The sequence below is a fragment of the Pteropus medius genome, unplaced genomic scaffold (assembly GCF_902729225.1).
Source record: "Pteropus medius unplaced genomic scaffold, Ma_sr-lr_union100, whole genome shotgun sequence".
NCBI lineage: Eukaryota > Metazoa > Chordata > Mammalia > Chiroptera > Pteropodidae > Pteropus > Pteropus medius.
This window is the reverse complement of record NW_024349804.1, coordinates 14,723,995-14,737,615: the sequence shown is the minus strand read 5'-3', so window position 1 is coordinate 14,737,615 and position 13,621 is coordinate 14,723,995. Positions and strand designations below refer to the sequence as shown.

Genomic DNA, 13,621 nt, shown 5'->3' with positions numbered 1-13,621 from the left:
AGGCACTTGCAGTTTGTCAAGTACAGTAACATGACCTTACCCAACAGTCCTTTCAAATTTGCCTACATGGGGGGAAAAAAACGCTGTACACCCTACCTTAATCGGAAGAGCCACTCACACGGGTCCAGAGTGCAGGCTTCCGGTCCAGGCGGAGGCTGCTGACTCACCTGGGAGGCCCCATCTCGTCTTCCCACCAAAGGGACAGAGGAATCAGCAACTCGATGGCCGAGTTGCTGAGAAGAGCACCTGGAGGACAGAATTCCGATGGACCGGCAAAAAACGAGAATGGCTTCATGATACATTAAAAAATAAGTCGGAGAATGTAGGATGACAACCCTGATAAGCTGGCCATGTCCATCTAGACACGGGAAGATAGGAAAATGAACCACCAACGGGAGCGAGATAGCCATCAGCCTGGGATCGTGAAGAATTAATCATGCCGGACAAACTTAATTTAGTTCTGACACTGCCTGGTTCGATGTACAAGTCAAGAATAAAGCAACTCGCCCCCAGCCTGCTGGTTATTTGGAACGCTCACGGAGAATACTAGATTACGTCAGCATTAAAGGCAAGCACCAGAGCCTGGAGACTTTCTCCGTGCTTAAGAGAATTCTAAGAACCTAAATGTCAAGCAAACGCTAGTAGCCAGGGTAGATTCTTCTAGGAGCTGAGTCAGATGTCATGCCCATCTCAGGGCCTCCCCGCTGCCCTGAGAGGACAGCCAGGCCCCCCCAGGCGGCACCCCAACCCGACCTCATCTCTCATTCACTCCCGCCCCGCCTCCTGCTGGCCTCCTCTGCCACAAGTCAGTCACCGGCCTGCCCAGGCCTCCAATCTCACCCGCTGCAGCATCAGCCTGAAGCCCGGTCTCATCACCGAGATTTCCTGGTGTGGCTTCCTCTCAGCCCGGAGACCTCTGGACTAAAGGGACAACTTGTCTGCCCTGTGTCCCCGGCCTGCCACTCACACACCCAGCAGACTGGGGTAACTGTTATAGACACTCCTGCGCAGAGCGGGAAGGACACAGGGGTCACTGGCCATGGCAGGTCCTTGACGAGGCCTCGGTCTCGCTCCGTGGGACACCTTCCACGCCCTGGCTCTGCCCGTGGGCTCCTGGCCCCATGCCCGTCTCCCACTTTGCCATGAAAGGGGCCCGAATCTGCAGCTCAGTAGTTTCTCGGCCCGTGGAATCTCAAGGGTCCAAGGGCCTTTCATGTCATAGTGCCTGTGCCTTTCGACCCAAACTGGCAGTGTTTTTGCCAATATAATTCTTTTGAAGTGTTTTGAGTGTCTTGTGAATCTTATTAGGGTTCATGAGACAAGAGCCACGTGCACAGGTGTCAATCAAGCCTTCTGTCCCAGGTTTCTGCTGAGATGAGCTCTGGAGTTTCTCAGGAGCCCTGCTATTTGGTGGCGTGCTCGTTCCCAGGGCCCTAGCAAGCCACGTCGGCATGGCCCAGCTCCTGACCCCCACCTCCCTCCGACCAGACCATCTCTGCCTGGGGGCCCTCTGCGCAGCAGCCTCATCCGCCATCCAGAAAGGCGGAGAAGCCGAGCCCGCCGGGTGCTGCTCCTTGCCGCTGGAAATCCCGCATCAGCTTCTCTCGACTGACACCCTTCAGTGTGAGCAGTGGGGAGCCAGCAGTCCCTTAGGTGCTGCCTAGAAACCTGACCAGAGTCACCCAGCGCATGTCACACCCCACCACACTGCACGCTGCGGTGCTGCTAAGCTGGCCGGACCCAGCAAGGACGCCCACTGCTCCAGTCCCTGAAACCCCAGGGCCCACCCGCCCTCACCGCCATCTCCGGGGACCCTCAGGGTCCACCACCCCACGTTCCTCACAACGCCTCGAAGTCCCTCCACACCGGCCTGCGGTCCTCCCACGTCTGAGGATTCTGGCGGCAGCCCACACCCCCACCCAGACTGTCCCTGTGGAAACACCACAGAAGAGACATGTCGCCACCACCTGGCACTGCCCACGCCCTCTGCCCTCTACTGTCCCTGAACCTCACAGCGTATCTATGGCCTCCCGTCCCCATTACGGCCTGAGTGCAGACCTGAGCGTCCTGTCTTCTGCATGTTCCCAGCGTCTGCTTGACTACGCCTGACACGAAGTATGGGATCAACACATGTGTTAAATGAACAAGGACAGCCTTCCGCCCTTCGGAAACCCCGAACAAAGCTGCTGGAGCCTGTCGCTTGCTTGAGGCGAGCTCGGCGCTTCCTGGGGTGTCTGTGGGCTGGTGGCAGCAGCCAGGGTCCGAGCGGTGGCTGGAAGACGTGCCATGGGCAGTGCAGCCCACCAAAGACCCAAGTCCAACGCCCGCTCAGCTCTTGGGTAGACCGCACCGCCCTGATGTCACCCCAGCTGCCCAGCAGCACCGCGCCCGGGGCCCTGGCTTCCTTGGTGCACGAGAGACGTCTGCCGGACACGCACGTCCCTCGAGCAGGAGGCCTGGGGTCTGAGGGAAGCGCACACTGAGTGTGTGACTGGGCCCCAGCTCCCGCCATAAGACAGGGTCGTCCTCACCAGGCGCAGTGAGGTTAACGAGACCGGGCAGGACACTGCCGCCACCCCGTGCGTCCTCCCGTCCTCCCGCGTGCCCGAGGCGGACAGGCGCTCACCTGGGTCTTCCACACGCAGGTGCTGCCGTGGCAGCTAGCCGCCCTGGCAGTACTCCATACAAAAGCATTAGAAACTTAACAGTCTTAACAAGAAGCTTACAATTGAATATTTGAACAGAAAACCTGTATACATTACACATTATCATTTACAGCACTTTTACATGGTGAATTAACTGTGTAAAAAACGTCCCTTCCAAACCCCTCTGCAGCCCAGACCGCCAGGCACGCCTGGGACAAGACCTGCCCGTGCTACTGACAAGGACCAAGCTAAGACCGTAATTTACATGAAATCTATGAATTCAACAGCTCGATCTAATATCCGACTATTCAGTGCTCTATGTGAGGGGAAAAGCCACTTCGATGCATTGACAGAAGGCCAAAAATTAAGTTTCCGTAAAGACATTAAAGGCCTGATTCCAAGAACACGTAGATGCCAGTAAAGAAAGCTGCAGCCAGGCTGGTCCTGTGAACATACGGTCAAAGCCATACCAGCTGCGTGACGAGTGGCAACCCACCGTCGAAAATGCCACGGGAACAGGCCATGTGCGCTTGGCGGTCGGCTTGGAGTTTGTTGCAACATAGCTCTAAGTTCAATTTTCACTGCACTTAGTTCCATTTACTATTTAAAACATGCAAAATACACTCACTATACATAAAATCGTTTCTTGAGAAAATAAGGCAAGAATAACAATTCACCATGAGATAACAAACTATTAACAGAAACCACCCCGTTACAAATGCATGAGCACGCCCGGCTGGCCCTCCACCTGCCCGGTAGTGACAACGTGCTCAGTGGCCTCACGCAGTACAGTTAGCTCATGGCCGAGAAGTCCTTCAAGGGTTCAGTTAAACAAGCTTCCAAGTCGAACTCGTCCTCTGCTTGGCAGTCCACGTGTCTAACTTTGGTGGGTGTGCCAGAGAACACATCCTGGAAAACAGAAGCAGGAGTCAGGGCTAGCTGCTCAGATGAACGGGACTTGCCGCCGGTGGCAGCACAAGGCCGCCGACCCCACCGAGGGAGTGCGTGCCTGGCCCTCTGCCCGCGGCACTACAGGCCTGAGACTGCGATCACCAGCTAAGGCCTGGGGACACTGGAACACGTGTCAGTGAACCCAAAGCAGTCAGCGATTAAGACCCGTGGAAACGTCGCCAAACTCTAGTTTAGCCGGATATGTCAAATGACTACCCCCCACCCCCAGATTAGAGGCCAACGGACCCTTGAAGGCCTCTGAGCTGCAGCCACCCTGCTCGGACGGGAGCCGCCGCGTGGCCTGGTGAGTGCTGTCACCGCGAGACATGTGAGGCAGAATGCCACGGAATCGCTGACCGGTTCGCCTCAACTCCAGCCACGGGCGCAGTGCGGGAGGGCGGCCCCTCCCCACGCCCACCCCCGAAACTTCTGGGAACCACAGTGGGAGGGACCCAAAGGGACAGGATGAGCCATTCACAGGGCACTGCGCAGACCCACGCACACTTTCACAAGCAGAGAGAGTGCTTAAAAGCTGGACAGAACTGGACGGTGGCTGTCAGAACAGGAAGTGACAGTTTAACAAGTCTCTGAATCGTTTTAATGGAGAGGTTTTGCCTTTTCCATTAAAAATGTTTAACTGAAGGGTCATATATTCAAGCGCTAGAGTTTACAATTTAGTGCGTTTAAACTAGTTGGAGCCCAATGGTTATACCGACTAAACCCAAAGTTTCAAGTGACTATTAAAAAAAGTTTGTTTTTATAGTGGAGAAGCCTGGCTGCCAGCACCTGCATCGCCTCACTCCACCCCACTGTCACAGTCTTTCCCGAGGCGCTACCTGGGTCTGACTCGTAAGGAGCGTGTGACAGCGACACCCTCGCCCCCAACGGCGAGGAACGCCCTGCTTCACTAGCCTGAACCCTGAGAAAGGTCAAAGTCAGGGGGGAAGGCCAGACAACGATTCTAGGTTAAAAAGAATTTAAGACACCTGGCGATTTAAACGCTCAGTCCTTGATTAAATTCCGGACCGAAAAAGAGACGAGACTCGCAGGAAGGTCACCAGGACAGCGGGAACCTGAGCGAGGACGCTTGCTGGCCGTGCAGCCCCCGCGCCGCGGCTCCCGAGCACGCGACCCGCTGTGGTTACGCCAACGTTCGTCGCAAAGCCCCACCCCCTGCCGCCGGCCTGGGCGGCTGGGGACACCAGCAGTCAGTCGCCCGGGTGTCCTCGTCCTCAGTACCTATCCTGGCCCGGCTCTTCCCTCCGTACACCCAGCCACGTCTGAGCCACCTGCCCTTGGAAGCCCCTAGGGACCCGTCAGAACCCCGGCCTCTCGCCCTCGCGGGCCGGCTCCCCACACGCACCTCCACCTGACTGGGGGCTGCATGTGGCGCATGCACAATGTTTCTTGAGCCGGGACACGGGGTACTCTTAACCCAAACCAAAGATGCCACGTGAGGCCTTCCTGAGCACGCTCCTAGTCCTGCCTCCGTGTGACCGTCACACAGCTGGGGCCGTCCTAGCGTGAAACACCCTGGTTTTATTCATCCCAACAATTTCCCTGCATCGTCCGTCTTCAGAATCAACCTGTGGCAGCCGTCCCTGTGACACAAACACGATTTTGCCTTTCCTCCACTGTCAGACATTTGTGTGACCTCTAACCTGTCACAGACCGTCAGTCGCAGACAGTGCACGGTTGCAGATGGCCCTCAAAACTGGGGCGCAGGCGCGGTGCGGGGCGGGCTTACAGGGCGTGAACCTGTCACAGACGTGTGTTCTAGTTTCCAATCTTTCGTTTACACTTAATACGCGGGACATTTCCACATACAGACACTGGGGAGGTCTCCTTCGTGGGAAGGAGGGGCCCGCTCCGTCGTGGGCGGCGGGCGTGCCCTCGCTCACACCTGACCGGTAGCCACGAACTAAAGGTGAGGCGCTTCTGTGCATCGCTTTGCTTACCCCCTTTGACGCCCCCCGCACCCACTTCCACGCCTGAGCCATGGCTGTTGCCGCTTCCCCTTTTCCTAAGAGCTGGATCTCTGAAGGCGGGGGGTCCCCTCCCACACGCTCGCGGCGTGTAGCCGGGGCCCGGCGCACCCCGGGCATGGTCCGCGGCTCCACTGGGGCGCGAACCCGGGACCTTCTGTGTGTAAGGCAGACGTGCTCATGGCTGCACGATGGAGCCGCCCCCTGCACACTGCTTTTAACCTTTGAATTTCTTTCCTGGAAAACGTGATTTTTTTAAATTGGCAAATGCGGGAAGCCCCTTGGCTGACAGCACCGCTTTGCTTGCTGTACCCACCGGCACATGGCTCCGGCGCCCACAGAGCCGGAACCGCAGGGAAAGGCCTTCGCTTCCGAATGGAAACGGTCGGACCGAACCGCAAACCTGCTGAGGCCGCTGCCCAGGCATCTGTCACGGCCGGCATTTGACGGCACCAAGACAGGGGTGAGGAGCCCCTTCCTCGGAAGCATCGAAACCCAACTGCAGCGGAGAGCAGCTCATCAGGCGGCACGGACTGCCCGCAGGTAGCCGCCACCACCACGCTGGGGGCGACGCCAAGGGGGGGCACTTACAAGGTTTTCCTGGGAGCTGCTCTGGGACCCGGAGCTGCTCTCTGCGGCCTCGGTCTCCATCTCCCCGAGGTCCACGGGGTGTCTGCAAGAGCAAACAAGCGTGTCAGGCACCGCCCCTCACAGCCAGCAGACGCACGAGGCAGGCTGTTCCCTAACAACACACACCCGCAACAGGTCGCTGCCAGCGAGGACGCTGACAAGTCTCCTCCGCCCCCGGTGGACCCGACAGCGTTCAGGGACTCCCATGCGCCAGTCGACCCAGGGGAAAGCTGGCAGAACCCCCGGGCTGGGGGCCCACCGCGCTCTGCCAGTTCTCGGCCCGGAGCAGCGACCCAGGCCCACGGGCTCCCCGAAGAGAAGGGTCGACACCGAGCCCCGTTCTGCTGAGACGGACACTGTGAGCTGCCGCCACACAGCTCCGCTCCTTCCCATTTTGTCCTCGTAAAGAGATTAGGACAACAGCGTCAACTAGAAAGAAATCGGTAGGACAACTGCAAGGCCAAATTTGTAAAGCCACGTTAGGATCATTCCAAACGTGACAGTTTCTAATAAATTTTCCCAGCATGAAGCAAACGCTCCAATATTTGCCGAATAGGTAAATGTGTCTAGGGGTGGGGGGGCTCAGGCTGAGAAGGGCCGAGGAGAGGAACTGGACAGCGGGAGGCCACGGCCCCCCGACCACGTGGCAAGTCGGCCCGCGGCCTCGCCCACCAGGCACGAGTTCAAGAGCCAACGGGGAAAGACGAAAGCCTTCTTCAGCTTAAAAAAAAGACCTTTTATTTTCACAATTCAAAATAAATGACTCAACTAATTTTTGGAATGTTTATCTTAAAAGTAAGTAAAACCCCACGTAGTTTCAGGTTTACTCAGCTCCGCTCTTTCTAGCTACGAAGGTAACTTTGGTCCAGGAAGCACGCTCCTCCCTCCAGCCACCCCCGGCGCCCCCCGCCCAGCTCCGCACACTCGCGCTCAGAGAGCGGACGTGCAGCCACGTCAGGCGGCTGCTCTGTTCTCCCCCTGGAACTTCGGGGGGTTTCGCATCATGATGACCCGCCTGCCACACAAGGGACACAGCGAGTTCAGACATACATTTCTTGGAAATCACATCCTTCTTCAGCTGGAGGATCCCAAAAATGCAGAGCCACCTTCCAGAGTTTGATCTGCTGGTCCCACGACCGTCGGCTGTACTTCTTGAATTTGTTGGGGGTCTTGGGATGAATGCCAGGTTGTCGAAGGTGTCTGCAGGAGAGGGACATTACCCTAGCACACACCACGCACGTCTGCACAGCCTGAAGGTCAAGCGCTCTGAGATTACCATTCTCTACAAAGCACAGGTCGCCTGACAGTCTGCAAGATGGGCCGTGACGGAGGGGAAGCACGCACGACTCCCTGCTCCTCTGCGGTCTGTGCTGCGGCAAAGTACACCCGCATCTCAGTCCTGCAACGTGACACGCTACCTAGAGCCCCCGGTGTCCCCGTGCGGGGGCAGGGGGGCAAGAGCACACGGCCTGGACCACACGGGGCACTGCACGTTTTTGTCCCCAGTCAGGTCTCTATAATCTACGAGTTAAAACCGCACCTTCCCCATCGTGTATTTTAATAAACTTCACACACGAAGACTGCTGGGGCCTGGAAAATGAAATGTCGTCCAATATTCTAAACAGTGAAAGTGTTATTTTTTAAATCTTCCTGTCCTCGATTCTTTAGTCACCAAGTCACTCTTATTTCTATAAGCGCCTGAAAGTCACTAATAGTTCGTAGTAGGTGACCTATTCCTAGACTCGGGTCTGCCATCTACGCGGTCCTTCCGACCGGACTGTCACTGTGACTGGGTGGGGGCATCCCGAAGGGGCGAGACGACCTCGGGACGGCTTTGATGTAGCGGTCGTAGGCGAGGGTGTTCTTCCCGTAGCTGATCTGCTTCTGCCTCCTCATCAGGACGCCCTCGTCCGTCTCCAGGTCGGCGGGCACTGCAGACGCAGACTCCTTCGAGTCAGAACTGAAGAAACCAAAATCAACAACACAACGAGCCTCGCGGCTAAGATCGCCGTGCGGGAAACAGACACACAAGACCAAGGGCTTCTGTCCTCTGGGCTCCAAACCCTACCCACCCCGGGCAGGCCGGAACCGTGCTACGGGTGGGGCAGCTGAGTGCACAGCAGACGCACGGTCTGTCAGTGAGCAACGGACTAATCCGGAAGTGCTAGCGAGACCATCGGCATCGCGTCCACGACTTTTTCCATTAATAAATTACAGGTCTATCCAATTAGAAAAGAAACATTTACGTGGCATTACCTTCCTGATGATGATTTTCTCTCTCTTCCAAAGTCGTTTATGAGGAGTTTTCTTTTATATCTAGGAGCAAAATAAACGTTGCTGTTTTAAAAAAGGTAGAAGAGTCAACGCCCACAGAACTAAAAGGTAACACGGGACGCAGAGCCCTCTTCCTGAGCGGGGTCACACAAATGGAGCGGGGTGAGAGCATGTGGTTTCTCTTATTTTCAACCTCCCTCAGGTGCCTTCTCTGTAAGACAAAAGCTACCTGCCGAGCGCGGTGAGGTGCTCAGGGCATCGGGCTGAGCCCTGTGTCCCTAACCCTGTGTCCGCGGGCAGCACAGCTCATAATGCAGGTTTCTCTAGGCCAAAGAAAGCCCACAGCCCCAGCTCCAAATCCAGCAGTGAGGTCCGCGCTTAGACATTTACATCCCCACACTCTGTCGCCTTCAAACAAACCTAGGCTAAAATAAGGGGTTATTTCTCATCCCACAATTAGCAGCGAAGGGGCGGTGTGCCTGCCCCGCTCTCTGGGTCGGAGGAGGCTGACCACCAGCCCTGACCGGGGACAACTTCACAAGCCATCTGCTTCCCGTCACCGCAGCGACCAAGACCCGGCTTTGCAAAGGGATGTCCCGGAAAGAAGCGAAACGCAGGCACAGAAACGAGGAACCACCTCTGGGAGTTCACACACGTGTCAGGATGCTCGGAACCACTGCGTCTCCTTCCGAAATCTAAAATCCTTGCCCCGACCCCAAGTTTGCCGTGGCGTCCCGTGCAGTCTCAGACACCGGGAGGTGGGCAACTAATTCATCTCCTGTGTGTCCAGGACACCGATTATGGAGCACGCTGTGATCACCGGGACTAGTCTCTCAAGACTTCATTTTTTCCAGGACCCCTTGAAAAGAGCAGCCGCAGGTGTAACTAAAACCCGTTTTCAAATTCCCAGACAGCTGGAGTGCAGTGTGCATCCTCCTTGCAGCGGAGCGAGCTGGATTCTCAGCGCTTCCTGGCAGAGTACGGCAGACCGCCACCATCGGCATCCCAGCAGGTCGCACCACCTGGGCGTGACTGAGCAGCTTTCCCTCGGAAAGGGTGTGGTCAGCACAGTGGCCACACACAGAGCAGGCCTGTCTGGCAAACGAGGACCATTTCAGAGACGGGCCTGTGGGACAGCCGAGGAACACAGAGGGGTCCACCAGCAGGAGGGCTGAGACGGACAGGGTCTCCCTGCACAGGGCAAGGGCTGCGGACGGTCCCCAGCGAGGGGTGGACACAGGTACGGGGCAGGAGCTGGTGTAAGCCTTGGGGGCAGAAAAGAGAAACCACACGGATCCGGTCAAAGACTCTAACTTCACAGATGACTGAATTGAGACCGATCTGAGCAGACGGCTCGCGCAGAGCATGGGCCGTGTCTTCCAATCCCGGGCACAGGCTGTACACCCCACACGCCTCCTGAAGCCTCAAAGAAACGAAGTGGCCCCTGGACGAGCACGATCCACCCCGTGTGTGCCATGCCTTTCCAAAGGAGGCAGCGACAAACCCCGGCCAGCACGGCAGCGGCGGGTGGCAGGCTGGCCCTGCCTCCCCGCCGACACCCAGGACACTCCGTCATCGGAATGGAGAACCGACAGACTCGGTTCAACATACTTCGACTGACTCTGAGCCCAGCCACCACATTTGAACCCGAGTCCAACCGGCTGGACAGGCCAGGTGGCACACGCCTGAGGCAGCAAGGCCCACAACACCAGGGAGGGTGTCACCCAGGAAGGCAGCACCCGAACCGCGAGTCCAGGGAGAGGCGGCTGATACACACGGCTCTGGGAACAACTGCACGGGGGTCGCGGCCTCCAAGTTAGGGACCCCTCCCTGCGCTCTGGCCATCTCCAGGTGTCACCTGAGCCCGGTGCCAGGTATGTACTCCCTACGTGAAGAGAGCATGTCCGTGGCTCTGCCGGGAGCGGCACCAAGTGTGCCAGGCGAGAGCAAATCACGGTGGTCAGTGTCGCCCGCAATTCAGCAGGCCGCCCCCGACATGGAGGAGCCAGCCCCGGCACACATCCTCGGACGCAGTGAGCACCCTCACCCGGAGCGCTTGAGACACGGCGGACCCCGGCAGCCGCAGGCCTGGGGCCAGGCTCGCGTGAACCACCGCCCCAAGCATGACCCAAACTCGACACGGCGTCACAACAGCAGGGACCCCGTCCCGAGCGGCCCGGACGCCTACCTGGCGATTTCCTTGTTAACGCGGCTCCGCATCTCGTCCTCCTCGACCGCGCTCGCCCAGTCCGCACATCGGGAGCGGGGCTTCGGGCCTTCGGGCGTGGTGAAGCTGCAATCGGGAGAAGGTGCGCTTGGACCCTGGCGCGAGCGCGGTGTCCTCGCACACGGGACCTCGGGAAGTGCACAGAGGTGGTCTGGAGGGTGCCGAGGGAGTGGGCCCGGGTCTTCCCTGCCCCACAACCTCCTGGCTCAGAGCTTGGGCGGCTCATTTACAGCCCGTCCGGGCTTCGTTCAGGCAGCTTCGCTGTGCACCCGGCGTGAGAGCCTGGCGAGACCACGGGGACAAAGTCCGCTGGGGGGAAAAGGCCGATAAAGCCAAGGGCCACCCTCGGCTCTGAGAAACGCGTCTAACACGACCTGCTCTGTTATTTGCAAAACGACAGGCGATTTTTTTTTTCAGGACTTCAAAAGGTTTCAAATACACTGAACGCTAAGCAGAGTGACTGGCGCACTGGAAGGCGCCTAATAGACAAGGGCTCCTGTTCACTCTTAGATGCACGCAAGTCACGACTCAGGACATGTCACGTTGTCATCAAAACTGAGCGTGTAAGGCTGTACGGCGGAGTCCCTGCCGTAGCAGGACTTGGGAGACTGGGGCGGGCACCCTCGGGTCGGGTTCAACTTAATCTGGCTCAGCCGCACCTAGAACTCGAGGAGACCTTCAGCCGAGACCAGGCAACGTGACACAAGGCTTGGTGCCAAGGACTCTGGCAGTTAGAATTATTGGTACGTCTGCGCCTCACAGATTAGACGTGAACGTACACTTTCACACTTCCTCAATTCTCCGTCGGCCATCACCGCTGTATCAAAACTAGACAGATGTCAGCTGCGACAGCGAGCAACCTCCCGTTCTCGCTGCGGCCCAGCGGCATGCTGGGAAGGCACGGCTGCAATAAAGAACCATTAGTCCCCGTGTCACTATCGTTTCTCCCCAGTTACGCCACCCAGAACTCGGGCTGGATTTCTAAAGTCAGCCTCTGGAGTGTAGAAAGGGATGGCGGGGTTTAAAACGAGCCTCCACTCCAGTCACCACAGGGGACTGCGGGGATGTGCAGAGCGGACGGCAGGTGAAAGGGCCCAGGCCAGGGGCAGGCCCACCGAGGCAGAGGAAGGAGGAGGCCCGTGCAGCCGGTGAGCTAGAGGGTGCCATGTGAGTGTAAGGCCTTCCAAGCCAACGTCAGGGCTCCCCACTGTCCCTTCGGGTACATGGGAGCCCCCGGGAGGCTTCAGAGCGGGATCTTGATGGCAGGTTTGGTGACCCTCTGTACACCTGCCCCAGGGCTGGCTACAGCCTGGCTACACTCCCGCCCTCCTCTAGTTCCAACCCGCAAAAAGTCACACACGTGCGCTAACAGCTCCTATGTCTGCCTAAGGCGAGTGGCCTCCCCTCCGGGCTCTTAGATTACTGTCCCAACCCCATCTTGTTCATCAGAGACACATCTGAGCCTAACCCCGATACCTTCTCCAGGCCACATCTGTCCCGCCCCGTCCTCTTCCCCTTGACAAACGGCCCCGCAATCCACCAAGTCACCTGCCCCCCACTCATCAGCAAGTATCCTGAGTCCTGCCTTAAAGAATCCATCCTGAGCCACGTTTCCCACATCTCTGCTCAACCCTCACCACCCACCTTCTCTTGAACTTGGCAGTGGCCCACCCACACCGTCCTCTAGTCAGTTCTCAAACAGGCCAAATCGTCCCTACCTGAGGGTCTTGGCACATGAGTCGCCAGAGGGATGACGTCCCATTTAGTCCCAGTCATCACCCAAGGCCTCACCTGGCCCCGAGCTCTGAACAGCGAAGCGGGCCTTCGCGGCCACCACCCCCACCAACCCCCCATTGAATTCCTACTCTGACCTTCTGACCCACCCACGGCAGGGCACAGGAACAACAAAAATAGCAATCCTGGCGCCCTGACCGCTGCAGCACACCGCCTGGCCTGGGAAACTCAAATAAATATGCAAATGCTGCTGCCCCAGAGGACAGACGCGGAGCCTCAGGATGGAAAGGTCCACCCGGGCTTAATTCCTCACGGTCTGCAGGAAACGGCATGCAAATCTGAACGGTCTGCACCCTGGCAGCCCCTTGGGTGCCTCTGGTTCGACACCTAACGTCAGAACTGCCTCTCACCAGTGCGAACCCGACTAGCCGCGGCGGCCCTGACACTGTCCTTGGAACATAATGGGGCTCGGTGGCTGATGAGGTCCCTTTTTGTTGACATCTATCCCTGGGGCACCTCGTAGGATCTTCGGGTGCCTGGAAGTCATGCGGACCCACCAACACCTTCGCCAGTCGGGCTGGTGAGCCACGGGCGCCGCCCGCGTCCCCTGCCCCGGGGCGGGCGGCCCCGAGCACGCGCGCCGGGCCCACCTGTCGGGTCTGCGGTCGCTGGGCGGCTTCGCGGGGCCCTCGGCGTCCTCGGCCGTCCTGCGCCTGCCGTCGGCTCTGCGCTTGCGCCCGAGGCTCCATCTCGCGGGGGACGGCGGGCTGCGGAGAGCCGCGTCAGGCGGGCCGGGCGGGCCGCGACCCGGGCCCCGGGCCCCGGCGCCCGCCCCCGGCCCGCCCGGCCCGCCCGCGGCGCGCGGCCCGCTCACCTGGCGTCGCGGTCGCGGCGGCTCCCGTCCCGGGGGGGGCTTCGCGGGCGGCAGGCCATGTCCAGCGCAGCAGCCCGCGCGTCCTCCGGCGGCGCTGACAGACTGCGCGCCCCCGCCCCCAACCGCCTTTATCGGCCGCCGCCCCGCCCCGCGCCGCTCCCGCGCCCGGCCGGGCGCCACCACCGGGCCCCGCGCGCGGGGGGGAACCCGCTCGGCCGAGCGCGCGGCGCAGGCGGCCCGGGACCGGGGCGGGCGCGAGGCCGCCGCCCGGGGGCCGCCGGCTGCGAGGCGGACCGCTGCC

The 13,621-nt window shown here is 59.1% G+C and overlaps 1 protein-coding gene across 2 annotated transcripts; it reads right to left on the bottom strand.

Moving 5' to 3' along the window:
- Window positions 1-2,707: 2,707 nt before the first annotated feature.
- Window positions 2,708-13,465, bottom strand: SLBP (stem-loop histone mRNA binding protein). 2 transcript variants are annotated; one of them, XM_039838325.1, is made up of 8 exons: window positions 13,321-13,465; window positions 13,097-13,213; window positions 10,674-10,778; window positions 8,468-8,527; window positions 8,034-8,171; window positions 7,262-7,411; window positions 6,173-6,254; window positions 2,708-3,554 (listed from the first exon to the last, which is right to left on the bottom strand). In XM_039838325.1, exons 1-8 carry the CDS (start codon window positions 13,377-13,379, stop codon window positions 3,438-3,440), a joined length of 828 nt encoding a protein of 275 aa, XP_039694259.1. In that variant the 5' UTR covers window positions 13,380-13,465; the 3' UTR covers window positions 2,708-3,437. The 2 variants fall into 2 exon arrangements, with proteins under 2 accessions (XP_039694259.1, XP_039694260.1); XM_039838326.1 differs by lacking the exon at window positions 13,097-13,213 and having other exon boundaries at window positions 13,321-13,434.
- Window positions 13,466-13,621: the final 156 nt, after the last annotated feature.